General features: G+C 45.3%; 1 protein-coding gene across 2 annotated transcripts in view; it reads right to left on the bottom strand.

Annotated features, from left to right (window-relative positions):
- Positions 1-27,932, bottom strand: part of cntn2 (contactin 2) — a 177,516-nt gene that overhangs the window by 103,327 nt on the left and 46,257 nt on the right. For both annotated transcript variants that reach the window (XM_041195638.1, XM_041195639.1), the window contains exon 2: positions 23,777-23,928. In XM_041195638.1, coding sequence (XP_041051572.1) covers positions 23,777-23,831 — 55 coding nt within the window. In that variant the 5' untranslated portion in view covers positions 23,832-23,928. The remainder of the gene's footprint in view (positions 1-23,776; positions 23,929-27,932) is intronic.

Below are 27,932 nucleotides of genomic sequence, written 5' to 3'. Positions count from 1 at the left end.
CGAAGCAGGAAACAGCCCCCGCTAACCAAAAAATAAGAAGCTATAATTTAGCAGCTAAATTGAACAGCAACTTTAATCGATTTGGAAACAGTCAGTTTTTTAGCGATTGGCCGGTTAAAAATGTGGAATGTTACTTCTGTCACAGAAGTGGACATATAATGAGTGCAAAGAGAGACTTAAACAGGCGTGCAAACAACAGAAGAAGCCCAATGAAATCTACACTATGGAAGGGATTGGGTGTCATAAAAGCAGTTCAGTTCTCAGAATGGGCAGCACCCACAGTCCCTATCATTAAACCAGACCAATGCGTCCAAATTTGTGGGGACTATAAACTCACGGTCAACAGAATGGCCAAACTGGACAGGTACCTCATTCCAAAAATAAAAACTGACCTATATGCCAAGCTAGCAGGCTGGACAACGTCTACAAATCTTGACATGAGTCAAGCATATCAGGAACAAGAGTTTGGACACCACCTCCCAGGAAATCGTCACAGTTAATACCCACACAGGGTTGTACCAACATATACACTTGCCTTTCGGGGTCTCCTCAGCCTGTGCCATCTTTCAGAGAACAATGGAAAGCTTACTGCAGAGACTGGCCCAGACTGTGGTCCACTTAGACGATGTGCTGATAACTGGATTAACTGAAAAGGAACACTTGGCTAACCCAGAGGAAATCCTAAAACACTTTTTACAAGCAGGAGTGTGACTGAAAAAGGAAACGTGCACTTATCAAGCAAAGGAAGTAATTTATTTGTGCCACTGAGTAGATTCTCAGGAGTTACAACTGGTTTGAAGAGAAGGTTAAAGCAATAAGAGAGGTACTTGCACCCAAGAACGCCTCTGAACTTAAATCATATTTAGGAATAATAAATGATTATGGGTGATTTTTACCTAATTTATCTCCACTTCTGGCCCCTCTGCATTCACTGCTAAGAACGAACCAATGTTGGTCTTTGGAAGCACCCAAAAAGCAACTTGCATGAAAGTGAAACAGCTGTTACACTCATCCAATCTGTTGGTGCATTATGACCAGGCGAAAGACTTGGTGCTAACATGCGATGTGTCTCCCTATGGAGTGGGATTGACACTATCTCAGAGTGGACGATGGCACAGAGTGGCCTATAGGCTCTGTGTCCAGGGCACTTACCACAGCTGGAAAAGGATAGTCCCAGATTGAAAAGGAATGTCTGTCAATTATTTTTGGTGTAAAAAAATGTCACCAATACATGCACAGGCAGCATTTCACGATTGTATCAGACCCCAAACCACTATTGGGTTTGTTTCGCGAGGAAAAGGCTATACCACTGATAGCCTCAGCAAGAATACAACGATGGGCCCTAATTTTGGCAGTTTATGAATTCACTTTTGTACATAGGCCTGGCATTCACATTGCAAATGCTGATGTCCTGAGTCGCCTGCCCTTGCAGGAGAATGACGAACACATCTCAGTTCCACAGGAACTCATTTTACTTATTTTCTCGATTCCTCACCAGTATGTGCCAGACAGATCTGAGAATGGATGAGTCGGGACCTAGTCCTATCTCAAGAGCGAGACTAGTGTTACATGGTTGGTCCCAGGAGCCAGTCTCCGATGAAATGAAACACGAGATGAGCAGTCAAGGTGTGGGATGCAAGGTGTGGGATGCACTTCCAAAGGGAAGGGAGCCACTTTTAATCAAACTACACAATGCCCGACCAGTGATCTCCCGAATGAAGACCATAGTGCGCAGCTACCTATGGTGGCTGGAGATGGATGGTGAATGATAGTTTAGTAAAGCACTGTGGGCAATGTCAACAGCTGCAAAAGTTGCCAGTGGCAGCTCCATTGCACCCATGGGAGTGGCCTGGTAGACTCTGGGTGTGGTTACCCATCGACTATGTCAGACCCTTCCCTGCAACCATGTTTCTACTGATCATAGATGCTCATTCCAAATGGTTAGATGTTTATGAGGTGAAGTCACCAGCGACAATAGAGAAACTGCTCCGGAGCTTCACCATCCACAGGCTGCCAGAGGTGGTCATATCCGATAACGGCACTGCATTCATGAGGGCTGAATTCCAACGATTTATCAGCCTCAACAGTATCACCCCTGTGAAGACTGCACCGGACCATCCGTCATCAAATGGACTGGAGAAAAGGGCAGTACAAACTTTTAAGGCGGGCATGAAGAAGTTAACAGGAGATTCGTTGGAGACCAAGCTTTCTTTTTCACCCCACCCCACCCCGCCCCCCCCCACCGCCACCAAATGGCGACAGGAGCAACATCTGTGGAATGGTCACTGAGACGCCATCTTAGGACAAGACTGAGCCTGATATTTCCAAATTTGGAGGGGAAGGCGGAGAAGAGTCAAGGAAACCAAAAAGCTGTGCATGATTTACATAGTCGTGAGAGACAATTTACTGTTGGAGAAGCGTAAATGTTAAGAACTTCGGTGGAGGACTAAAGCGGTTACCGGGTAAAGTAAGTTCAGTGACTGGACCATTGTCATACCTCCTGGAAGCAGAAGACTGGATCAACCGTAAGCATGTCAACAATTTAAGAGAAAAAGAGATATGACAACAAGAAATTGTACCACCTGTAACTAACACTGAACTAGTCTTTCCTATTGAAGATGCTTAACCATGGACAGACATGTCTGATGTCTCTATCAGAGTGGAAGGCACTGAATTGCAAGTGCCCACCAAGGTCCCTGATGTTCATGCAGTTCCAGAGAATGTGGTTCCTGAAAAAGAATTTGAAGTCCTGGAGCTGCGACGTTCCACACGGATCAGGAAACCAACTGAAAGACTGAACTTGTACATTTCATGACCTGTGTAAATATTATAATGCCATGAGATAAATATACTTGTAAATACAATATGTACAGCAAAGTTTAATGGGGAGGAATGTAGTATTTATAGTTTTGTTAAATATTGGACTGTACCTTTTGAGAATAGTCCTGTGATGTAAGATCACATGATCTGTGTAAACCAATGTGTTGGCAGGGCAGGCTACCTCCTCAGGCAATGTAGAGATAGAGATGAATACACACGTGTAGTTGCTGCTGGCTGTCTTGTAAATAAACCTAATGTTTTCACTTAGAAAGTTGTCTGCAGGTCAACCCAATTACAAGTAGGTGACAAGGCCACACTATAACATCTGGTACAGATGTTGTTCACACAAAACTGTACTGCAGAGTTGAAAGAAAAAGTCGCTGTTGCTTCAAGTGCGATCGAGCGCCTCTCCTCGCATTTGCTCCAAAATGGTGTGGTTTGGGTCACACAACGCTAGAGAGGCCCCAGCATGAAATAAGGCTAAAGTGGAAGTCCCGATGCTAAGTGCACATACCAGCCCCCTTATATCCATGATGTTAAAGCAGAACAATGCTGAAATGATGCAACTTAAAACAGGGATTTACTGTACCCACACAGAGAAAAAGAATTAATCAGTAAAAAAATTAGAAAGAGGCACAAACACACATAGAGACAATGAGACACAGGATGTAAAATGGAGAGATTGATAATGGAGAGATTTTTGAGTGCTGATGTTTTTTTAATGCCAATTATTTAAGTAATTGATGCCAGTTGGAAAATCTAGGTTTAACAGTGTAATGTTTCTGAAAATTTCCTCCTCTATCCAATATGAACCTGCCAATCTGATCACCTGCTCGTGCTGATGTAATCCTACGAACATACAAAACTGGTGGGTAGGCAAAGAACAGCTGGTCCATTAAGCCTGCCCCTCCTCTCAGTCTATTAGACTGGAGCAGCGTGACAAGACACTATCAACCTGCTCTGCACCCACCCCAATGCAGCAAACATAATCTCCTGGGAGAGGCAAAAAAAGAGGAAAAAGGCAGATTGCAAAAGAATCAGGAAAACTCTGGCCTGTGTGAAACCATGCAACGTTCACACAAGTAAATCCTTTTATGAGATCTGATTAAGTATCAGTGTTTGAGAAATAGAAACTAATACATGTGTGTGAATATTAGTCACCGGTCTCCACTGCCTAGCACAAGGTAAACTTCAGTTGTAAACTGATTATGCGCAAAGGAAAATGACACAAATCCTCAGGGATAAGTTTCGAGATTCCTGATTGATGACTGCAGTGGGAAAAAAAGTGAGTAACCTTTCACAATAAACAGATTCTTCCATTGTCATGTTGTGTCTGAAATGTAGGAGAAATAAATTTGCCTTGTTTGATGCACCGAAAGCACCGAAAAAATATGGGGTGAACATCATGAGCAAGGAGCAGCCTAAAGGAACTGATCATGGCACATTACCCACAATGAAATATTCATAGCAAATCTGTTTAATTGAGCTGCAAAGATGTCAGGACATCTGAAAGTCATATTAATTGCGCTGTCTTGTAGAGAGACAAGCATGCTGTACAATATGCACAAATAATGCAAACAGTAGACAAAGCATGCAGAGTACAAATATGTACAGTGTGCTCTTTGACCAGTTCAAAACCAGATGGAGTGTGCAATATAAACACCAGGAAGGAAATCCGCTATGCACAAAGAAAGAAAGACTTGTATTTACATTGCGTCTTTCATGATAACTGGACGTCCCAAAGTGCTTTACAGCTAATTAAGTACTCTTTTTGAAGTGCGGTCACTGTTGCAATGTAGGAGACACTGTAGCAGCCAATGTGCACACGGCAAACTCCTACAGACAAAATGTGGCAATGGTCAGACAGTTTTGCTGCTGTTGATGGAGGGGTAAATACTGGTCAGGTCGCTGGGGATAAATTCCCTGCTCTTCTTAGAACTAGTGCTTTGGGATCTTTTACATCCACCCGAGAGTGCAGAAGGAGCCTAATTTTAGCACTTTATTTGAAAGATGGCACCTCTGTATGACAGAGCAGCACTCCCTCAGTACTGCACTGGAATGTCAGCCTGGATTGTTGCACACAAATTCGGGAGCAGGACTTGAAGCCACAACCTTCTGACTCACAAGTGCAAGACAAGTCTTCATTTTAAAAAATGTTGATTCTGATGATGTGGGCATTGCCAGTAGGTTTAGACAATATTGGCCGCATTGAGTTGCCCTTGAGAAGATGGCGATGAGTCACCTTCTGGAACTGCTGCAGTCCGTGTGGTAGGGAGTCCCAGGATTTTGACCCAGTGACAGTGAAGGTATGGCTATATATGTTCAAGTTGGGATGGTGTTGTGACTTAGAGGGAAAGTTGAAGGTGGTGGTGTTCCCATGTGGCTGCTGCCCATGTCCTTCCAGGTGATGGAAATCACAGGTTTGGGAGGTAATTGTGCACCTCTGTTGGATACCAAGGTACATACTGGCAAGTTGCCCCTAAAAGGACACAATCTTATTCAAAGCCCAGTGGTCTCTGCCAATAACCTCAAATGGTGGATCTCCATCACAATGCTATCTTATTTTGCCTGCCTCCATTATAAGGCTTTGTTCTAATAATGTTTCGCCTCCGTACTTCAACCTCATTATAAAGCTGTCTCCAGTCCTGGCCTCTTGTGCATCCCTGATTTTCATTGCTCCATCATTAGTGACAGTGTGTCTAGCTCCTCGGCCCTAAGTTCAGGAATTGCTTCTGACTCTCGCCTCCTTTAAGCCGGCCCTTAAAACCTATAACTGGAAATTATGATTTTGCATATTTTCACATGAATACTTAAGTCTGTATATGAAAGGGAAAATAGGGGGGAAAGGGTGAGGAGATGGATTTAGATTAAATAGCTCCTGTTGAAGAGCTATCATTGGCACAGACACAACAGCCTCCTCTTGTGCACAATTTCTATAATTTAAGCACTCAGCTATTGGTCGCAGGAAACCTAATCAACTGCAAGCAAAGCCAAGGAAGCAAGCTGGTATTGAATAATACTATTTGTACTTTTGTAGACATTTGTCATATTGTGCTTCAGGTACAATTATTCACTTTTGAAGAGCGGTGACTAATAATATATTAATAAGCATAGCTGCCAATGTGTGCCAACTGTGTCCCACAGCAGAAATGTTGTGTTCCACAGCAGACAATGGAATGAGGTGATGGCGCAGTGGTATTGTTGCTGGGCTAGTCTTCCAGTGGTAATTCTCTGGGTTTGAACCCTGCCATGGCAAATGGTAGAATTTGAATTCAATAAAAGTCTAGTATTAAAAGTCTAATGGTGACCATGAAACCATTGTTGATTGCTGTAAAAACCCATCTGGCCCACTAATGCCCTACATGGGAAGGAAATCTGCCATCCTTACCAGATCCACAGCAATGTGGTTGACTCTTAAATGGCCCAGCTAGCCACTCATTTGTATCAGATTGCTACAAAGGCTCCTTAGAGAGCACTTTCCAAACCTGTGACCACTGCCAACTAAAAGGACAAGGGCAGCAGATAGATAGGAACACCACCATCTGGAAGTTCCCCTCAAATCCACACACTATACACCATCCTGACTTGGAAATATAGGAATTTTGAACATTTACTTGAACTACCAGAACAGGACTTTGTTTAATGCTTCATTGAAGAACAACACCTCTGACAATGTAGCACTCCCGAGGTACTAGTCTAAATAATGAGAGCGAATGATGAGATGGGGCGCAAATCAAATCTTCGGACTCAGAGGAGGGAGTTCTATAAGGTGCCTACAGTGTTCGTGTTACTTATTTTACAATGTTGTTCTGAAGTTGGATCCAGTTCACAGAGGGTTAACCCACTGGTATTACAAACTAAAGCAGCAGCTAAACTCTGTACAATCTCATAGCATCTCAGTTTTAAGATGATGAAAAGTTAACAAGCCCATGCCATGTCACTGCGCACCTTTAATACAAGAATAGTTTACATTCATTACTCACAATTACACACAGCAGGAAACTCAGCTATTCAGCCAGTGTAGCTGCTGTAGCTGCTGTACCAGGACAAGGGGATTTTTGTTTAAGAAGATAAATTTGATTATCAACCAATCTACAACAGAGAACCAAGGGAAGGGGCCAGAAGTTAGCCATTAGTTAGTCTGCCGATACTGAATGTGCCAGGCAGGAAAGAGCTGGCAGCTGGTTGACTACCTGTTTGAGACCCCACCCAATTCCACCTCCTATTGGAAGAGAGAAATAGGAGGGAACCATTCCATTCTTTGAGCCTGTTCTGCTATCCTAACTCTGTCTACCTGCTGTGGCCCCAGAACACATTGGGCTGGCAAAAATCTATCGATTTCAGAATTAAAACGATTAATTGAATTACCATCTGCTGCTTTTCGTGTGAGAGAGAGAGCCCCACACATCTACCAGCCTTTCGGTGAAGAGGTGTTTCCTGATTCCTGGCCTGATTGGTTCTTCGGCTGATTTTAAGGTTATGTTCCCTTCTACTAGACTCATCACCAGTGAAAACAGTTCGTTTACTCCATCAATTCCTGTCAAAATCCTAAAAGCCTCAATCAAATCACCCTATGGGAACAGTTAAAATATCTGGAGAAGTTAATATGGGAAAAGTCTGGGCCAGGAATAGTCAGATGGACAGAGGGTTGGTTTATCTTTTTCTCTCTCCTGCTGTTGAGCAAGGCTTCCAGACATCAGGCATGAGCGACAGAGAAAGAGAGCAATAGACAAAGAAGCAGAGAGAGAGAGAGTATGGCAGAGACACAGAGAGAGAAAGAGAGATGGAGAAAGGGAGACAGTGAGACAAAGGATGAGAGAGAGAGACAGAAAGATGGAAGGGAGTGTGAGAGAGAGAAAGAGAGGGATTGAGTCAGAATACAGAAGCTGCTTGCTTGTAAATGAAATCAGCCCTTTAAGAGGCAGATCTGTGTACCTCATTATGTTTTATGGCATTAACAGCAGGGAATTGATTGAATCTCAAACTGCGTTCTGTGCATTCATGTCCTACATTTTAAATAGACTAGTTTGTTAGTTCATGAGCTTGCTTTATCTTGCTACAGTCCACCTCCTGATAAAGATAGGAGTAAGTATGTGGCAGAGTGTTCAAGATCATTGTATCCAGTACTTACACGAGTAACCTTTTTGTTATGATCTCTGGGTCATGTTATTGATTAACTAGAAACTAATGCACTCTGTATCATAGTGGACATGAGATCTGTTTATGGGAGGGATTGGTGATGCTAAACTCAAAGATTATCGACTCTAAGTTTATAACATTCATGCATGTTGAAAGCTTTTTTGAATAAGTAGAGTCATTAATTGACTTTTAAATGATCTGTGCAGAGAGTAACAGAGTTAATGTTTTGAATCCAAATTACTTTTCTTCAGAGCTAAAGAGAAGTAGAAATGTGATGGATTTCACACCGTTTAAGATGGGGTGGAGCAGGTGAAACAGATTAGAAGGTCAGGGGTGGGTGGGAGCTCAGGAGAGATTGACAGCGATGTCATGGACACAGGACAAAGGGTGTGTTAATGGTAGTGTTAAAGACTAAAGAAGGAGCTGATAGTGGCATAAAGGTAAGATAGCAGAATATGTTAATAGCAGAACAAGGGTTGGTGCTCTATGCAAGCAAAACATAAGAACCTGTGACAGATAGCCCTGTTGGAAGAGGTGGGGGGTGGTTGGGGAAGAAGGAAATAATTGGATTAAAAAGGGAGTAAATATGGAGGAAAGAGTTCATGGTCTGAAATTGTTGAACTAGGGCTGCCCTGCAGTTGAGGCAACTTGGGGGCGGGAGGCAAGGTCTGCTCTGCGGTTGAGATGTGTTGGAGGGGGGGGTAGATGGGCTGCCCTCCGGTTGAAGGTAGTGCAGAAGCACGTGTGGGGTGGGGGGGGGGAGGGAAGTAGCTATGCATCAGGGAAACCTTGTATAAAGTGACCATTCCTCTGAAACTGAGGCAGTTCAAATGCAGTCACATTGACATGCTTGGAGTTGGGCCTCAAGCTTATCTGTCCACTCAAGCAACGCAGAGGCATCAAAGTGCCACCAAATACTCCAGAGCTTTTCGCCCCTTGGACAACAGACTGCAAACTAATGAGCATTTTAGTGGACTGCAGAACAGTTAGATGACTGGGCACATTGTACAATCTCCTTGCAAAAGCTAACCATGGAGCAGTCACTGCTGGAGGTGCTAACAGCCTCTTGCAATGTCAGCATCCCAGTTTGGACCAGTCTCCCCCATGGTTCAAGCTAACAATGCAGCCTTGCAGTGTGGGTTAGGAGAATGCCTGTGCCTGAGCTGAGAGCACAGCCTGCAGTCCAGTGGGCAAAGCTGCTGCCAGTCGGTCAGGTGGGTGGGGCGGAGCTGGGTGGGGTTTCAGGCAGCCACGCAGCGCACTAATCTCCGGCCATCTAAGTGATGGTCAGCAGTCTCCGATGTGGGCTAAGAGGCCTTCAGTCTTAACCAAGAGAGGTTCTTGGAACACCCATGCTAACCCATGTGGCTCTCTCTTTCACCCTGCAGGAGGAGTACGTCAGGATCATGGAGCCTGGTGAACTAGCTGAATGCCTTATGGCCTACAGAGAGCAGAGATGACAGAGAAGAGAGAGCGATGGAGGCGTCTGGCTGCACAGAGTCAGGAGCAGCAGCCTCAGGAAGAAGGAACAGCAGGGGCTCCCACACATACTGCTGAAGAGCCACAGCGAGACCTCACTGGTCAGTGCCTAGCTAGACCCAGGGTCGATAGGCATTGCCTTTCATTCCTGCAGATGACCAAGAACCTGTGTCACCAAAGACGCACATGCCCAGGGAACTGGTTGGTCACATCTGCCAGCTATTGCAGGATTTGGCGCCACAGGGACATGTAGGGCATCCACTGCAATTGGCCATGAAATTGGCGGCGCTCAATTTTTATGGCTCCTTTCATGGCTCCACATCAATTTGTGCATTTCGCCTGGGACCAGGACAGCCAGGATGCAAGAGCGATTGGACTTGCCCAGATCTCAAGCTTCTCACAGGTGCAGGGTTCCATCAACTGCACTGACGTGGTGCTCAGATCTCCGTCGCAACGAGTGGTCAACTATGGCAACCGCAAGGGATTCCATTCGCTGAATGTGCAGCTGGTGTGCGACCATCACAAACACATCCTGCAGGTCTGCGCTCGGTTTCCAGGGAGCGTGCACGACTCCTATGTTCTCAGTTGGTCTCAGATCCCTGACGTCTTCCAGGATCCACAGAAGCTACAGGGCTGGCTTCTCAGGGACAAGGGCCACCCGCAGAAGCCGTGGCTGATGACACCCGTGTGGCGACACTATAATGAGGCTCATGCTGCAGCTCGCAACTTGGTGAAGCAGACCATCGGGATGCTGAAGATGAGGTTCCAGAGCCTGGACCGGTCTGGTGGAGCCCTGCAATACAGTCCGCAGAGGGTGTCACATATCTTTGTCGCCAGCTGCACCCTTTACAACCTGGCGCTGCAATGGGGAGATGAGCTGGCTGAGGAGGAGATGCAGGAGCTGGAGGTCTCCTCCGATGAGGAGGATGCTAATGGGGATGAGGGTGAGGCGGTCCTTGAAGACAATGATGACGGGGATGAGGCCCTTGCGCTGGCCAGATGAGACAGGCGTGATCAGGAGACCCCTATAGCTGCTATATTTGTGGAGGATGATGATGACATGCAGTAAGGAGACACCATAGATCCTCACATTGTATCTATGAATGTTTGACTCCAGTCTGGCTTATGGCTGCGTGTATACCCTCTGTGAGAATGTTCCTGTCATGGAGATGCAGTGGAGGCCCTAATAGTTGCTCAATTGCAGTGAGGACACAATAGATCTTCACATAGCTTCTGAGAGTATCTGACTTCTGTCTGGCTGAGGGCAGTTCGCTTGAGCTCTGTGATCAGGGTCATATCATGGAATTTTAAATGTATCTGATCCTTTGTCCACCACCAGCACCTGAGCCAGTATCACTGGCCACAGATGCTGAAGAGATAGGGGTCAGCCCCACCTTAAAGGTGCTGGGAGCATGCAGAGAGAATGACGGAACTCTGTGATGCCTGCCCATGACATTCCAGCAGCAATGACCAGCACCACCGAGGTGCAGGCATCAGTAATGTGTCCAGTGAGTATGAGGCCGGACCATCACTTTGATCTGAAGTCTGCATGAAGCACAGGGAAGAGGCCCTGGACTGAGACACCTCCTTTATCTTGTGCCGAAAGGTTTCACATCTGAGCGACATGAACACTGTTCATCAGAACATGGAGCCATAGGCAGGGAGACATTCTTGAAAGTTTATTTACAATAGTGAACAGTACGTACAAGTGATTAACACCCTTGCTCAGGCTGTGCAACTGCATCTTCTTAACCTTCCTAACCCTGCCGTCACATCTTGGTGCTCCCTGGACATCCACAGCGGAGGTGCAGGCAGCCCGCTGACTGATACGCCCTGTCTGTGACGACCCTGACTGGTGTCCTCTGTAGGGCTGAGACTTGGAGGTCCCTGGCCTGCTTTCAGGGTCCTGCTGCGTGGCAGTGGCACCCTCCTCAGCCTATAGAGTTGGAGCTGCTGAGGTCACAGGAACAGAGGATTTGGATGGGCCCGAGTCGCTTGGTTGGATGGCCTCAGGGGGTACACTTGCTGATCCTCCTCCCTATGGGTGCTTGAGGACCCCAGGTTGACTCCTTGAGGAGAAGGAGAAGCTAGAGTGAGATCAAGCTGCCCTGCATCCCTCTCGTGTTGACACTGTTGGAGGTCAACTATGGCGTCAGCATTGGAATTCAGCCCGCGCAGCGGTGCAGGACCAATGTCCTGGGTCAAGATCTCCATGGAGGCCACCAGTGTTGACCTCAGTGCATTGGCATGCTGGTGCTATCACCTCAGCCTGAAGGTGGATGGATTCCTCCATCGTGCCTTGCAATCTGAGGAGTGCAGCGGACATCCCTTCCTGATGTTCCCAAGTTTGCCTTTGCAGCTCCAGCAACTGGCACATGACTGAGTCCAGAGGCTCGTCATCTGACTCGGACTCGGCAAATTTCCGGCCTCCAGCAGTCTCCTAAGTGGCAGAAACCTGGGTAGTCCCAGCCTGTGGATCAGACAGTGCGATGTGCTCACCGGATTGTGATCCCAAGGCTTCTCTAAAGCTAGGTCCCACCGAGGTGTGTGTGTCTGCGCTGGTGGAGGGTGTGGGTGAGCAGCTGCCTCTGCGGCCGATGAGCAAAACATTGTTTTCCCTGCTTGCCACCACACGGTGCAAACCTGGGACGATTCCACCCTCTGTTTCTCTCTCCTCAGATGCTGCCAGACCTGCTGAGTTTTTCCAGCGTTTTCCGTTATTTCAGTTTCCCAGCATCCGCAGTATTTTGCATTTTATTTAAATAATGTTTTGCTGTTTGTGGAGAATATATTAAATAAAGAGTTTCTCAGCAAAAGAAACTAAGGAGATTTAGTTAAAAGCAAAATACCGCAGCTGCTGGAAATCTGAAATAAAAAATAGAAAATGCTGTAAATACTCAGCAGGTCTGGCAGAATCTGTGGAGAGAGAAACAGTGTTAATTTGTTTCGAGTCCAATATGACTCTTCTTCAGAATGGCCACTTGATACTTTCGATTGTGGGTCAGGCGGTGGGGCTCTCATGTTTGAGTCACAAAGTTCTGGGTTCGAGTCCCACTCCAGGGATTGAGCACAAAAATCAAGGCTGACGCTCCTGTGTGTTCTTCAGTCGAGAATAATCATACTCAACTCGAAATATTAACTCAGATGCTGCCAGACCTAAGTAGCTCCAGTGTTTTTCTGTTTTTATTCAAGGCGATTTAGTGCTGAACTGTGCAGAAACCTGAAAGACCAAAGCCCCCAGTTCAGCAAAATCTAATCCTGCTATGCATCAATTATTGATTCCTGCAGATGTCATTATTTAAAGGGGGAACTCAAGATCAAAGCTACACCTGAGGAAATGAACTTACCCAAAAACATTCAAACAGGATAAACCAGGGGCCAAGCAAGGTTTACTTATCCTCAGAGGATCAAATTCAGCGAGATTCCAAACGTAACCAGCTATTGGATGTGGAGCCTAGCAGAATCCGTTCAGTTCATAACCGGATGACTGCGCTGGCCTCACCAACACTCCAGAGGGTATTAAACTTTCGTAATTTTGTAGAAGTCACATGGAATAGAAGTAAGTGGATGGTCAAATGGCCTTCAGTCCTGAATTTCGAATGGCTTATCTTAAAACTGAAGAATTGAAGGAAAGAAGGCAAGACCTGCATTTATATAGCACTTTCGACGACCACCAGGTGTGTCAAAACGCTTGAGTCACTCTTGTAACGCAGCTAATTGGGGCACAACAAGCTCCCCACAAGCAACAATGTGATCATGACCAAATAATCTATTTTGGTGATGTTGATTGAGGGATAAATATTGGCCAAGACACCAGGGAGAACTCCCTGCTCTTCTTCAAAATAGCCATGGGATCTATTATGTCTGCAAAAACAGGCAGGTGAGGTCTTGGTTTAACATCTTATGAGAACATCAGCACTCCAACAGTACAACACTCCCTCAGTACTGCACTGGAGTGTCAGACTTGATTATTGTGCTCAATCCCTGGAGTGGGCCTTGAACCCAGAACCTTGTGACTCAAAGATGAGACCCCCACCAACTGACCCACAATCGAGAGTATCAAATGGTCATTATTTCGTTGAAGTTGGTCTGAGTGAAATAAAGGCTTGCATTTATATAATATCTTATGTTGTCAGTTGGAAACATCTCCACATGCTTTATGTGCACTGAATTTCTTTGAAGTCCAGTGAGTGTTTTTATGTAGTTAAAGTTGGTAGCTGTTTTGCTCATAGCAAAAGTTTAAAGATAAGGGGTCTCCCCTTTAGGGATGGACATGAGGAGATCTTTCTTCTCGCAGAGGGTCATTAGCCTTTGGAGATCTCTTCCACAGATAGTGGTGGAGGTTGGGTCATTGAACAGATTGAAGGCTGAGCTGGATAGATTTTTGATTGACAAGGGAGTCAAGGGTTATGGGGGACAGGCAAGAAAGTGGCTTTAAGGACAAAATCAGATCAGCCATGATCTTATTGAATGGTGGAGCGTGATGGGCTGAATGGCCTACTCCTGCTCCTAGTTCTTATGGTCTTATAACCAGCTGATCCATTCTTTTGATGGGGTAATTTGAGGGAACAAGGTTGACTAAGAAACTGGGACAATTCGTACTCTTTTTTGGCCGGAGGATTTTCAAGATCCAACTCCCGTAGGCAGATAGGGCCTAGGTTTAAAATTGCTCCTTCTGAAGGATGGCATCTTCCAAAACATGCTGCACACCACCAGATTGTCGGATAGATTATGAGAGTGGATTTCTGCAAGGATTTTCCTGTTCTTACAGCGGACAAACAGGAGTACTCCCCTGTGGAAATTCACTCCCATAAGGATTGATAGATGGTGAGGGGAGACAAGTCACCGGTTGAGAAATTATGCAGATGTTTTCCTAATGCATCCAGGTTGGTGAGATTGCCAAATTCGTTGACATCATCCTGCACGAAATGCATTAATGTATTTGTCAATAATCTCCTGGAATGGTTTAGATCACCTGAGTGGGCTGGAAAGGAATTTTACAAAGTATTTTTTTTTTCCCCTATAAGATGTGGGTTTTTTTCTCTGTTCTACTGTCTCTCCTTAAAGGTTACGTGAGTTGTGGGGGAAGTCAGCAGAGGGAAGAAATGTTTAGTCACAATGGTCGAATCATCATGGTATAGGGCAGGCTTCCTGGACCGGCCATCTTTTCCACCCAACACTTTCGCATATTCATAATTATTTGTTCCGCTCGTCAAAGAGGGATCTGAATCCATGATTTGATGAGGTAAGATCCAGAGGTTTAAAGAGGCCCCATGATTTGTGTATCGTGCTACGTGAGATAGTGAGCATCAGAAAGGCTTTTTCCTTGTGCTGACTGCTAATTCAAACAGGTCAGAAAGCGATATTTTGGAAGGACATGGAGGCACTGGAGAAGGTGCAAAAAAGATTCATAAGCTTACCAGATTTGATAAGTTATTTAACTCACCTGATTCCCCAAAGTTGTCCACCATCTACAAAGCACAAGTCAGGATTGTGATGGAATACTCCCCACTTGCCTTGATAAGTGCAGCTCTCACAACGCTCAAGGAGCTTGACACTGTCCAGGACACAGCAGCCCACTTGATTGGCGCCACATCCACAAACATTCACTCCCTCCACCATCAATGCACAGTAGCAGCAGTGTGTACCATCTACAAGATGCACTGCAAGAATTCACCAAGGCTCCTTAGACAGCACCTTCCAAACCAGCAACCACTACCATCTAGAAGGACAAGGGCAGCAGATAGATGAGAACACCACCACTTGGAGTTTTCCCTCCAAGTCACTCACCATCCTGACTTGGGAACTATATCGCCGTTCCTTCACTGTTGCTGGGTCAAAATCCTGGAACTCCCTCCCTAACAGCACTGTGGGTGTACCACCTACAACACATGGACTGCAGCAGTTCAAGAAGGCAGCTCACCACCACCTTCTCAAGGGCAACTAGGGATGGGCAATAAATGCTGGCCCAGCCAGCAAAGGCTACATCCCATGAATAAATAATAGAAAAAAAATGTATTCATTCATGGGATGTGGATATTGCTGGCTAGGCTAGTATTTATTGCCAATACAACCACATGGGTTGCTGGACAATTTCAGAGGACAGTTAAGAGCCAACCACGTTGCTGTGGAACTGGAGTCACATGTAGATCAGACAGCAGCTATCCTTTACTGATTTCCTTTACCAAAGGACAATAGTGAGCCAGGTGGCTCTTACAACAGTTCAATAGTTTCATGATTACTGATGCTAGCTTTATATTCCAGAGTTATTTAATTAATTGAATTTAAGTTCCCTAGCTGCCATGGTGGGATTTGATTTCATCTCCACAGATCATTAGTTCAGGCCTCTGAATTGCTAATGCAGTAGCATTACCACTATGCTGCCGCACTATCAGAATGACAAGGTAGGCCGGGGATCTTTCCTCTAGAAGGCTGAGGGGTGAAAGGGGTTTTAAAATTATAGAAGGGTTTAATGGTGTAGATATGGAGAAGATGTTTTCCCTTGTGATCAAGTCCAATACTAACGGCATAAATATAAGCTAGTCACTAATTAATCCAACAGGGAATTCAAGAGCCATTTCTTTACACAGAGAGTGTTTAGAATGTGTAACTCACTGCTGCATAGAGCAGGTGAGGCAAATAGGAGAGATGCACATAAAGGGAAGCTAGGTGAAAACAAGAAGGAGAAAGGAATAGAAGGATATGTTGATGAGGTGAGATGAAGTAGGGTGGACTGTCTCTATGCTGTAGGCTCAGTGTAATTCTATGTTGTATTGGAAAATGGCGTTGATGCGAGTGTGACAATTGGTGATAATGGCCTAGAAAGACCTGAATTTGGGTGCAATTTGAGTGCAGTAGCTGCTGTAGTGCCTATAGGGCTGATGGCAGGAACCTGATCTGCTTGTCTCATTTGTATAAGAACATAAAAAATAGGAGGAGAATTCATACAGCTCTTAGAGCCTGCTTTGCCATTCAATAAAGATCATGGTTGAACTTTTCCACTTTCCTGCTCTGTCTCCATATCCTTGATTCCCTTAGTGCACAAATGCCTCTTGATCTCCATTTTGAATATACTCAGTGACTGAGCATCCACAGCCCTCTGGGGTAGAGAATTCCAAAGATACACAACACTCTGAGTGAAGAAGTTTCTTTCTTTCAGTCCCACACAGCCAGCCTCTTAACATGAGACTATGACCCCGTAATTCTAGTCTCTCCAGACAGGGGAATCAGCCTTTCAGCATCCACCCTAAGAATTTTATAAGAATCCCATCTAAGAATTTTATTTGTTTCCAGAAAGTTACACCTCATTCTTCTAAACCTCAGAGAATACAGGCTCTTTCTACTCAATCACCCCTCACACGACAACTTTCTCACCTTAGGAACTGATTGAGTGAACCTTTGTTGTACACCCTCTAAGTCAAGAATATCCTTCATTCGGTAAAGAGACCAAAACTGCACACACAATTCCAGGTGTGGTCTCACTCAACTCCTGTATAATTGCAGCAAGACTTCCCTACTCTTTAAATCCAATCACTTCTCAATAAAGGCTAACATACCATTTGCCTACCTAATTTCTTGTTGCACCTGATGTTAATTTTTTGTGATTCATTGTACAAGAACCCCGCATCCCCCTGAATACCAACATTTACTATTCTATTGATAAAAAAGTAGGCATGCCGCAGAAACTTTTCATCTTGCACTCATCAGGACAAATACAAGAATACCAAATTTCAAACAGTCTCAACCATTTAAACTGCAGGAGAAAAGGATGTTGGCAAGTCAACTCTGATTGGCTGAGGCATGGCCTTGGAAAAAGCAGCGGGGAACTATAGGTTCCCCAAGCTCCCGGGTAATTCAAAAAAGGCACAGGCTTGAACATAATCCTTTTGTTTGCAGCGAATGGATCCCTGTGTGTGAATGTATTGTGATCACGTCTGTTTGAAATTTGACATTCTTGCATTTGTCCTGATGAGTGCCAAGAGAAAAGCTTCAGCAACATGTTTCCCTTTTTAGCAAGGTTCCAATTCTCTACTACCAAGCTACTGTTTATTTACTAGTCTCTCAACTTTTAAAAAATATTCTGCTTTTCCATTCTGCCGCCCAAAGTGGATAATTCCACACTTATGGGCGATCTGAATGCACCGCTCGTGGCTCCGTTGCTGGGATGCTGGCTGAGGGCACCAAATAATTCATGGAATCATGCAGCACTGGAGACCCTTCTGCTCATTATGAGACTTGCCAGCTCTTCAAAAGATCCATCCAGTTGGTATTGACTCTCCCACCCTTTCCCCATAATCCTAACCAATATGGTGTCTGGTGCACTGCTGGCACATACTGAGTGTGTACATGCTGGAAGCTATATTGGATCCTTCTGTGTCTGTTTTCTTGCTCAAAAAATTCATTCCGTCCAATCAATACTTAAGGCAATGTAGCTTTGAAGAATAAGGTAATCAATGCAAGATATGAGATAATGGTTGTAGGAGATTCAACAGTGTGGAAAAAGAAAAAAGAAAAAAAAAAGACTTGCATTTATATAGCACCTTGCATGACCATGGGATGCCCCAAAAAGCTTTACAGCCAATGAAGTACTTTTGAATTGTAGTCACTGTTGTAATGTAGGAAATGAAAGACATTCCTTTGATTGTAAATACTGACAGGAAGGCGATTGGTTTTTCTGGAGCCAAACGTTGGGAATATTGAAGAGAGTGTGGACAAGTAAGGACAAGGAGTAAGAGACGGCTGGGTATATGGGAATTAGTAACTGAACAAGAACAACAACTTGGCAATCTCATTGAAACTTACAAAATCCAGGTTGGGGGTGGGGTGGGGGGGTGGGGGATGGAGGGGTGGGGTTTGATAGGTAGACATTGATTATTTCCACTGGTTGGGTTATCTAAAACATGGGGGCACAGTCCCAGGATAAAAGGCGAATTGTTTAGGACTAAGATGAAGGGAAATTTCTTCACTCAAAGGGTTGTGAATCTTTGGAATTCGCCACCTCAGAGGGTTGTGGATGCTTCATCGTTGAATACATTTAAGGCTGGGATGGACAGATTTTTGGTCCCTCAGGGTATCAGAGGAGCAGGTGAGAAAATGGAGCTGAATCCAAGATCAGCCAGGATTGTTTGGATAGTGAAGCTGGCTTGATGGGCTGTATAGTCTACTCCCGTGCCAATTTCTTGTGTTCTTGAAATTATATATCACCTCTGATGTAGCAAAACATCCCAAGGTGTTTCACAGGAATGTAATCAGACAAAAAAAAAAATGGCACAGGGCTAGGTAAGCTGATATTAGGACAAGGTCAAAGTGACAGGCTTGAAGCAGCATCTTCAAAGAGGCACAGAGGTAGCGAGGTGGAGAGGTTAAAGGAGGGAATTACAGAACTTTGTCCCTAGGCAGCTGAAGGCATGGCCGTCAGTGACGGGGTAATGAAAATTGGGAATGCACGAGGAGCTACAATTCAAGGAATGCAGAGATCTGGAAGGTTGGAGGGCTGGAGGATGTTACAGAGGTAGGGAGGTGGCTCAGTCATGGAGGGAGTTAAAAGCAGAGACTGAGGGGGGTGACGTGCCTGTAAGTAGTCCTAAGCATTTTGTTTGAAACAGAAGGAAAAGGTGTAACAGTTGTATGGTTAAGTAGAAGCTATGGGCTGGATTTATGTGCTGCCCCTGGGGGTGTTTTTGATGGGGTGAGTGGGGGTGGGGCAATGTAAAATAGGGCAGGTTCCCAGGCCAACACCTTCCCACACAGACCTGAGCCTCACTCCCATAACACAGTAGGTGGTCAGGTACCAAAATTGGCAGCCTTTGCGCCATAAATAAATAATTGAGGATCAGTTGAGGTTGTTAACTCACTGATAATACACTGCCCACACCATAACATGGTTGACGTTGGCAACCGTGCAGGAGTGGGCAGCCCGTGTTTAAAACAAATGGTTTTAAGTGTGGGAAGGGGGGAATATTATCTTTGAGGGGTTCCCATTGCATATTGGAGGCAACCCCCTAAGATAGCACACCCCATTCTTCTTACCTGCCTGCTCTCCAAAACCCACCCCCACCACCCCCCTCCCTAAGCAGGCAAAACCCTCCCCCTCCCCACCCAATACACCGGACTTCCTTCACTCCAGGATCCATTTGGCCTTCTTCTTGGGCCTGGTTGCAGTCCCGGCAGCAGTGATATCTGGGTCAGGTGGTAGCTACCATAGTTGGGTGCAGAGAGTGGGAGTTCAATGAAGTCAGGCCACTCTGGGAGGGACAAATGCAAGCAGCGATTGACTTTCCATTTTTTGTTCCCATTGGTTTCTTTATAAGGAGGCTGATAGTAACCACCAGGCTGACTGAATTTGGTAGGTTGAAGTGGGAGGATAGTCCAGACTCGACCTGTCCAGGCTGCTTTGAACTAGGATATTGGTTACCCATTACATCCTTGGGTCTAGGCCAGGGATTTTCTAGACTTGAGTCCCCTCGCCTACCCTCACACCGTTTAACACAGACAGGTAAGGGATTCAGCAGCAAACAAAACCTGTAGATACCCTCAGCAGAGACCAAGGCCTGCGACTCAGGGTCCAATCCGATTGGCTGGCAGCTCCCCAGGGCGGGCCTTCCTCCCAAGTGATGGGTGGAAATCGCACCCGCAGCGTATTATGGCTGCAGGGCGGAGCGTGTTGGCTGGAAGCCGGATTTCATTCCATCTGCCGCTCCCTCCTCCGCCCCCTGTCAAGTGCAGCCCCAATGATCAGGAGTGGGAATCAAACCCAAAAGCCTGCTGATTCAGACACAAGAGCGTCACTCACCCACTGAACCACGGCTTCCAGCTCAGTAGAGTGACTTGTTCTGGTGAAACAGTTGAGGCAGGGACTCTGACAGAGAGGGAGCCATCACATTCACCACAGCTTTTGTTATCCTCTCGTGGGATGGGGCATCACTGACAAGGCTGGCATTTGTTACCCATCCCTAGTTGCCCTACAACCGAGTGGCTAGGCCATTTCAGAGTGCAGGTAAGAGCCAGCCACATTCAAATGTAGGCCATTGGGGGTAAGGACGGCAGGTTTCCTCTCCTAAACATAAGTGAGCCAGCTGGGTTTTTATGAATGAGCGCTTAGCCAGGAGGATTTGTCCAAAGGCACATGCTTTAAAGACAACTGGGGTTGTTTTAGAGGAAGATCCGGGACCTAGAGGAACATCATCAGCCAGGAATAGGTAGGCTAGACTACAGAAAGGAAAATGACCTAACCATTCCCGAATTTTATATTTGGATAAAGGGGGAATGGAAGGGACTCAGTGATATTAACAGGAAATTCAAGGGAAAATCAATTTGTGCAGGGACAGAAAATCAAAGTGTAATAAAGAGAGGAAACGTAATAAAGGGGAGTGAGAGAAGAGGTGAGTAAGTTAATTAATACTGGCAGCATATTTGTGAATTTGGAAAAATGTGTTTAGATGTAACTGGAATGAAGGAGACCTAGTTAAACTGGGACATGGATTAAGAGATTAAAATAACTAGCTGCAGAGTTCATGGAAGCTATCGGAACACAAAACAAGTCAAGGTCCTAAAAATAAGTATAAATGGTTTGGCTGACGTAACTGTGGCAACGGAGATTGAGGTCAAGGATGGTGAAGCCGATAATTATGAGTTGTTACAATAAACATCTCCCGGAGTGGAGTAGTGGATACTTCAGGAGATTTTAAAAAAAAAAGAGATTAAGGAGGCCATTGAAAAGGCTGCAACCTTAATCATGGGGATTAATAATCATCCAGATACTAACCAGGAAAACAGTGGAGGAGAGAAACAACTACAGAGAACTGTATCTTTCTAGAGGATAAGCTTGGTCACCAGCCTACTTGTTCAGACGTCTTTCATCTCGACCACTGCTGGGATCAGTTTGGGAATTTCCTCCACTGACTGTCTCTCCCATCTATGCAGTGATATCTGGGTCGGGTGGTAGCTACCATAGTTGGGTGCAGAGGGTGGGAGTTCAATGAAGTCAGGCCACTCTGGGAGGGACAAATGCAAGCATTTCCATTTTTTGTTCCCATTGGTTTCTTTATAAGGAGGCTGATAGTAACCACCAGGCTGACTGAATTTGGTAGGTTGAAGTGGGAGGATAGTCCAGACTCGACCAGTCCAGGCTGCTTTGAACTAGGATATTGGTTACCCATTACATCCTTGGGTCTAGGCCAGGGATTTTCTAGACTTGAGTCCCCTCGCCTACCCTCACACCGTTTAACTCAGACAGGTAAGGGATTCAGCAGCAAACAAAACCTGTAGATACCCTCAGCAGAGACCAAGGCCTGCGACTCAGGGTCCTGGCCTGATTCATCAGCCCTTTGCCACACTTTCACCTGATTTTCACCTGGTTCCTCTGTAAACATGGGGCCATCCAAAACTCCGCTGCCTGTGTCTTAACTTACAGTAATGTCCATTCATCTATCACCCTGGTGCTCGCTGACCTACATTGGCTCCCGGGCAAACAGCACCTTAATTTTAAAATTCTCATCCTTGTTTTCAAACTGCTCCATTGTCTTGCCCCTCTCTCTCCTCTAGCCCCACTACCCTCCAAGATACCTGCACTGATCTAATACAAGGACTCAAGAAACAAGACACAGGAGTAGGCCATATGGCCTGCCAAACCTGCTCCACCATTCAATACAATCGCTTTTTTATATTTATATTTTATATTCATTCACGGGATGTGGGCTTCACTGGCTGGGTCAGCATTTATTGCCCATTCCTAGTAGCCCTTGAGAAGGTGGCGGTGAGCTGATCTTGGGTTTCAACTCCATTTTCCCACCTGTTCCCCATAGCTCTTGGTCCCAGCCTTAAATGAATTCTATGACGGAGCTTCCACAACCCTCTGAGGTAGAGAACTCCAAAGATTCACAACCCTCTGAGTGAAGTAATTTCTCCTCAGGATAAGGATCGGCCCCTTATCCTGAGACTGTGCCCCCACGTTTTAGATTCCCCAACCAGTAGAAACAATCTCTCAGTGTCCACCCTATGAAGTCCCTTCAGAATTTTGTAGGTTTCAATGAGATTGCCTCTCATTCCTCTAAACTCCAGAGAATATAAGCCCAATTTATTCAACCTCTCATCATAGCCCCTCATCCCAGGGACAAATTTAGTGAACCTTCGCTGTACTACCTCCAGTGTGAGAATTCCTTCCTTAAATGTGGAGACCAAAACACCACACAGTATTCCATGTGCGGTCTCACCAAAACCCAGTTTCTGGCCTCCGGCCTCTGGTGCATTTCCAATTGTAACTGCTCCACCATTGGTGGCCGTGCCTTCAGTTGCCTAGGCCCAAACCTCCTTACACCTCTCCGTCTCTCCCCCCCACGTTTCTCCTTTACTTTCCTCCTCCTTAAAACATACCTCTTAGACCAAACTTTTGGTTACCTGACCTAATAGCTCCTTATGTGGCTCGGTGTCATTTTTGCTTTGTGATGCTCTTGCAAAGCACCTTGGGATGTTTCATTACGTTAAAGACACTACATCAAGTTGTTGTTGTCAATGTTTTCAGGAATTTATGATCCGGGTATGGCCCATAATACATTGCAACAGTGACGACTCTTCAAAAGTACTTCATTGGCTGTAAAGTGCTTTGAGCATTGGAACAGAAGTGGGCCAAGTCACTTCTCAAAATTGTCCCGCCATTCAATTAGATCATGGTTGACCTGTATCTTATCTCCATGTACCCACCTTGTCTCTGTAGCCCTTAGTAACCTTGCCTGACAAAAGTCTATTGGTTACAGTTTTGAAATTTTCAATTGACCATCACGGCCCCGCCCCCAATCTCAGCAGCTTTTTGGGGAAGAGCGTTCCAGATTTTCACTACTCTTTGTGCTTCCTGACACCACACCTGAATGGCCCACCTATGTAATGTGGTGAAAAGCATTACTTAAATACAAGTTTTTTTGATATAAGGCAAGAATAGAGAGGTAGTTAGGAACAAGCTGATACTTGTGAATTTACATAGTTATGTAGAAAGGAAAGTGACACATTCAATTAGATGATGATTGGCCCGTGTCTCAAATCCTTTCAGATCTAAGTGAAATTGAACAAATTTGAGGGGCTGCGTGGCCTACTTATGAGTCCAGAGTGACTGGAGTTATGTTTTGTAAGGTGAGGGATATGGGGAGCAAAGACAGGTAAATTGGAATTGAGATACTGATCAACCTTGATCTAATTGGATGGCAGGACAAGCTTGAAGTCTTCTCACGTCATATTCTTATGTTCCAGGTCATGCATGAGATCAAAAGCATTCACACATTCAGTGTCATTTCTCATTGACTGAGCACAAGGAAGTATCTGTTCTTTAATCATGTATAGTAGAGCTTACCTGTTAGCCAGCTTGTGACTGAAATGACAAAGATGGGACTGATTGACAGTCTCATCCTGATGACTAAACACAACGTGTCAGCGATGGAGAACTGCAAGGGAGTTTCTTACGCCAAACCTGCTGCTAATTTCCTTCAGAATCTCAGTCCTCACCTGCAAAACAGATACCATCGATTCACATTTAAAAGATTACTTTGTGCTGTGAAGATTTCAATGTCAACGTGAGGTAGCCTTTTTGTGTAAATTCAAAAACAAAAATGCTGCGCATGCTGAAAACCTGAATTAAAAACACAAATACTGGAAATATTCAGTAGGTCTGGCAGCATCAGTGGAGAGAGGAACAGAGGACAACGTTAACCCCCCTTCCGGGGGTGGTGGTGGGGGGTGGGGGGCGGGGGGGGGGGGGGGGGGGGGGGGGGGGGTGGGTGCAAGTGTGGGGGTGGCTGTGGACGAGCAGCCTCCCGATCGGCACCCCCGGTTGGGGGGGGGGTTGTGCCGCCATTTTGCGTGGGCGGGCCAATTAAGGCCTGCCCCACTTGATGTCTGCCAGGAAGCGCTATGCGCTCCCTGCGTGGGGGGGGGTTGCCGATTCCCTCAGCTGAGGCAAAGCGCTGCCTCAGGGAGATCGTCTCCGATTTTAAGACTTCAAATAAAGACATTTAAAAAAATTTCCCTGACCCGCTGTCCCATGAGTTGGGACATGCCCATAACTTTTATTGAAACCTTTAATAAAAATTTAAAAACCCCTCATGAAACCTCATCGTGCCCCTGGATGAGATTTTCACGCTGTTTCCCCCCGGGCTCCCAGGTCCATCAATCAGGTTAATTCGTTTTTTAATGGCCGTTGACCTGTCGGCACCTGAATCGACTGCCCGCCCGCCGAATTGAAAATCTAAATGACGCAGGGTGACGTTGGGATGCACGCCCGATGTACCCCTGCATCATTTTACACATCAGCGAGCGGGCCCTATCCCTGCTCGCCGACCTGAAGATGTTGCCCAGATTTAATGTTTCAAATTGATGACCTTACATCAGAACCATTCTGACGAAAAGTCATTGGCCTGAAATGTTAAACCTTCTTTTATTTTTTTAAGTAGCTGCTCCTACTGTAGAAAGCACTGCCACACGTGGAGATGGTGTGAGCAACACAACATGTTGGGTTAGGTTTTGTGGTCAGGAAATGATAGCACTCATCTCCAACCTCGAAGAAGTCTAACAATGAGCTCTGTGGTGTGGATTTCCCCATGTCCCACTGTCAGTTTAAATCTGGTGCTAAGTTAAGGGGATCTCCAGCTGTCCAGTAACAGTGATGTCATCAAGCAGGATAAGTAGCCAATCGCATCGAATAATTCTCACAAACAGCAAATCAGGAAATAAACTGCATTGATTATCCTTCGCTTTTAATTAAATGTTACAGAGAGAAAAATAAGTGATTGGGCACACACATAGGATTCAGGTAGATGCTGAAATGTTATAAACAGAGTTTATACAAAATGACATAATTAAAATGTGTTTTTTATTACAATGGAGAAATTTGACATTCTACAAAGATGAAATTAGTTTTTCAGTGCCAGAGAGGTTTCACAGAAGTAATTATGAACTTAGTATGCCATTAAAAGCATAGTTATATACCATTCAACAATTCAACTTTTTATAGGGTTTTTACAGGACTAATAGTGTAAAAAGGGCAGGTTCTCATCAGTTCAGTGATTTCTACAATGGAGAATCACTGACACCAATTTCTGGATTTCTTCATTTTACTGCATATGAGTCAACTCTAGGAGCTGCTGTCAGATTCAGAAGAATAAAAAGGGCAAGCGCTGATAGTTTTATCATTACCAGTGCAAAACCTGGACCATTATTGTGGAACTAAAGCTGGATTTGGATTGCACCAATACTTTGGTCAGTGTCTCTAGTTCCAGACACACAATTATTGTACAGGCAGCTGCAAAATGCGAGTCACCTTGTTGGGATTTGCTATGGCTGTTATAAGCGGGTATTCCTGGCTTTCCGCTCAGCTGAATCCAAACATGTTTGCTTTCTGATTTGAAACAGTTGCACAAGGTTTAGTCACACTCGATTTGCCAGGGGTTTGCTGATGTCTGATCACCAATTGCAACCAAATCAGCAGCTGTGTTCTTGTATAAGGAACAGCAAATGAAGGAAATTGTTCTGCTGTATCTGGGATAGTGACAACACACAGTTACTGCCCTCTCACATCATATCAACAGGTGAGTTATCCAAAACCAATTCAAATAATCATTAGCTGTACTCCATCTCTTTCAAGCTTTTCCATCTGCTAATGTTCTGCTGACTCTGGGATGACTGTGCCAGAGAATCATATCCAAGCTCTAACTTTAGAATATTATGTCACTGAGCGGTGATTTCCTTTAATAAGGTGTGTTCCTCTCGACAGGGTGTCTGGAACAGGCTGGTGATGTCGTATGTTAGAAAGACATTGGTGATGATGTGCGTAGAGATGTGTAGATGATGAATGTATCATGTGTGTTGTGATAATAAATATGTGAGTGTGTACAGCCCATGTGTACTTAGAGGAGAAACCCGCAGAAGTGAAGGGAAAGGGACCAGCACAACCAAATGCCCTAAGAAACAGGAATTGCAGTTCCCTGAGGCTATATTTATATTACTGGAGTGCAGCCAAATGCAGTTCTTTTTCGATTGGCAATACGGCTTCATTATAAGAACAAACCTACCCTTGGAAGCTATTGAGCCAAAGGTCCATAAAAATATAGTTTGCAATGCTGCTATGCTGCTGATTGAACATTGTCCTGCAGAATAAAGGACAGAGGTTGATTGATTGCCACCCCCATTAGAGTCCACTTACTCTAATTCCATCTGTTACACAGCGTTGACCATTTGACCAACACTTGTTCATAAGGATGAAGGAGGCAATCAATATCTCACTAATTCTTTCCGGACCGTGACTCCTTCACCAGCACCTTCCATTCCCATGACCTCTACCACCTGAAAGGGCAAGGGCAGCAGGCACTTATAAACACCAACATCTGGAAGTTCCCCTCCAAGTCATTCACCATCCTGACTTGGAAATATATCGCCGTTCCTTCACTGTCGCTGGGTCAAATTCCTGGAACTCCCTCATTAACAGCACTGTGGGTGTACCTACACCACATGGACTGCAACGGTTCAAGGAGGCAGCTCATCACCATCTTCTCAAGGGGCTAATAGTGATGGACAATAAAAGCTGCCCCAGCCAAAGATGCCCAGGTGAGCAAATACATTTTAAAAAATGAAAGGCAACACAAAAGCAGGTATGGGGTATGGTTGATATTAAAGTGTCATGTAGTCTCCTCCAGCCCTGCAGCCCTTGGAGATCTCTGCTTCCCTCCAACCCTGGCCTCCTCTGCATTGCTTGCTTCCTTCACCCTGCCATTGGTAACTCTCCTTCACCTGCCTAGGCCCTAAGGTCTGGAATTTCTTCCCTGAACCTCGCTGGCTCAGTCTCTCATCCTCAAAACTTTTTCTTGCTATTCGTTCATAGGATGTGGGCATCTCTGGCTAGGCCAGCATTTATTGCCCATCCCTAATTGCCCTTGAGAAGGTGGTGGTGAGCTGTCTTCTTGAACTGCTGCAGCCCATGAGGTGTGGATACACCCACCGTGCTGTTAGGGAGGGAGCTCCAGGATTTTGACCCAGAGGCAGTGAAGGAACGACAATATATTTCCAAGTCAGGATAGTGAGTGACTTGGAAGGGAACTTCCAGGTGGTGTTCCCATGTTTCTGCTGCCCTTGTCCTTCTAGATGGCAGTGATCATGGGTTTGGAAAGTGCTGTTGAAGGAGACTTGTTGAATTCCTGCAGTGTATCTTGTAGATGATATACACTGCTGCCACTGTGCGTCACTGGTCAAGGGAATGAATATTTGTGGGTGGGGTGCCAGACAAGCAGGCTGCTTTGCCCTGGATGGTGTCGAGCTTCTTGAGTGTTGTGGGAGCTGCACCCATCCAGCCAAGTGGAGAGTATTCCATCACACTCCTGACTTGTGCCTTGTAGATAGTGGACATGCTTTGAGGATTCAGGAGGTGAGTTACTTGTCGCACAATTCCTAGCCTCTGATCTGCTCTTGTAGCCACAGTCTATATGATTAGTCCAGTTCAATTTCTGGTCATTGGTAAACTC

Source organism: Carcharodon carcharias, chromosome 9 (assembly GCF_017639515.1).
Source record: "Carcharodon carcharias isolate sCarCar2 chromosome 9, sCarCar2.pri, whole genome shotgun sequence".
Lineage (NCBI taxonomy): Eukaryota > Metazoa > Chordata > Chondrichthyes > Lamniformes > Lamnidae > Carcharodon > Carcharodon carcharias.
The sequence above is the reverse complement of the archived record's forward strand: the minus strand, read 5'-3'. Positions and strand labels throughout refer to the sequence as shown.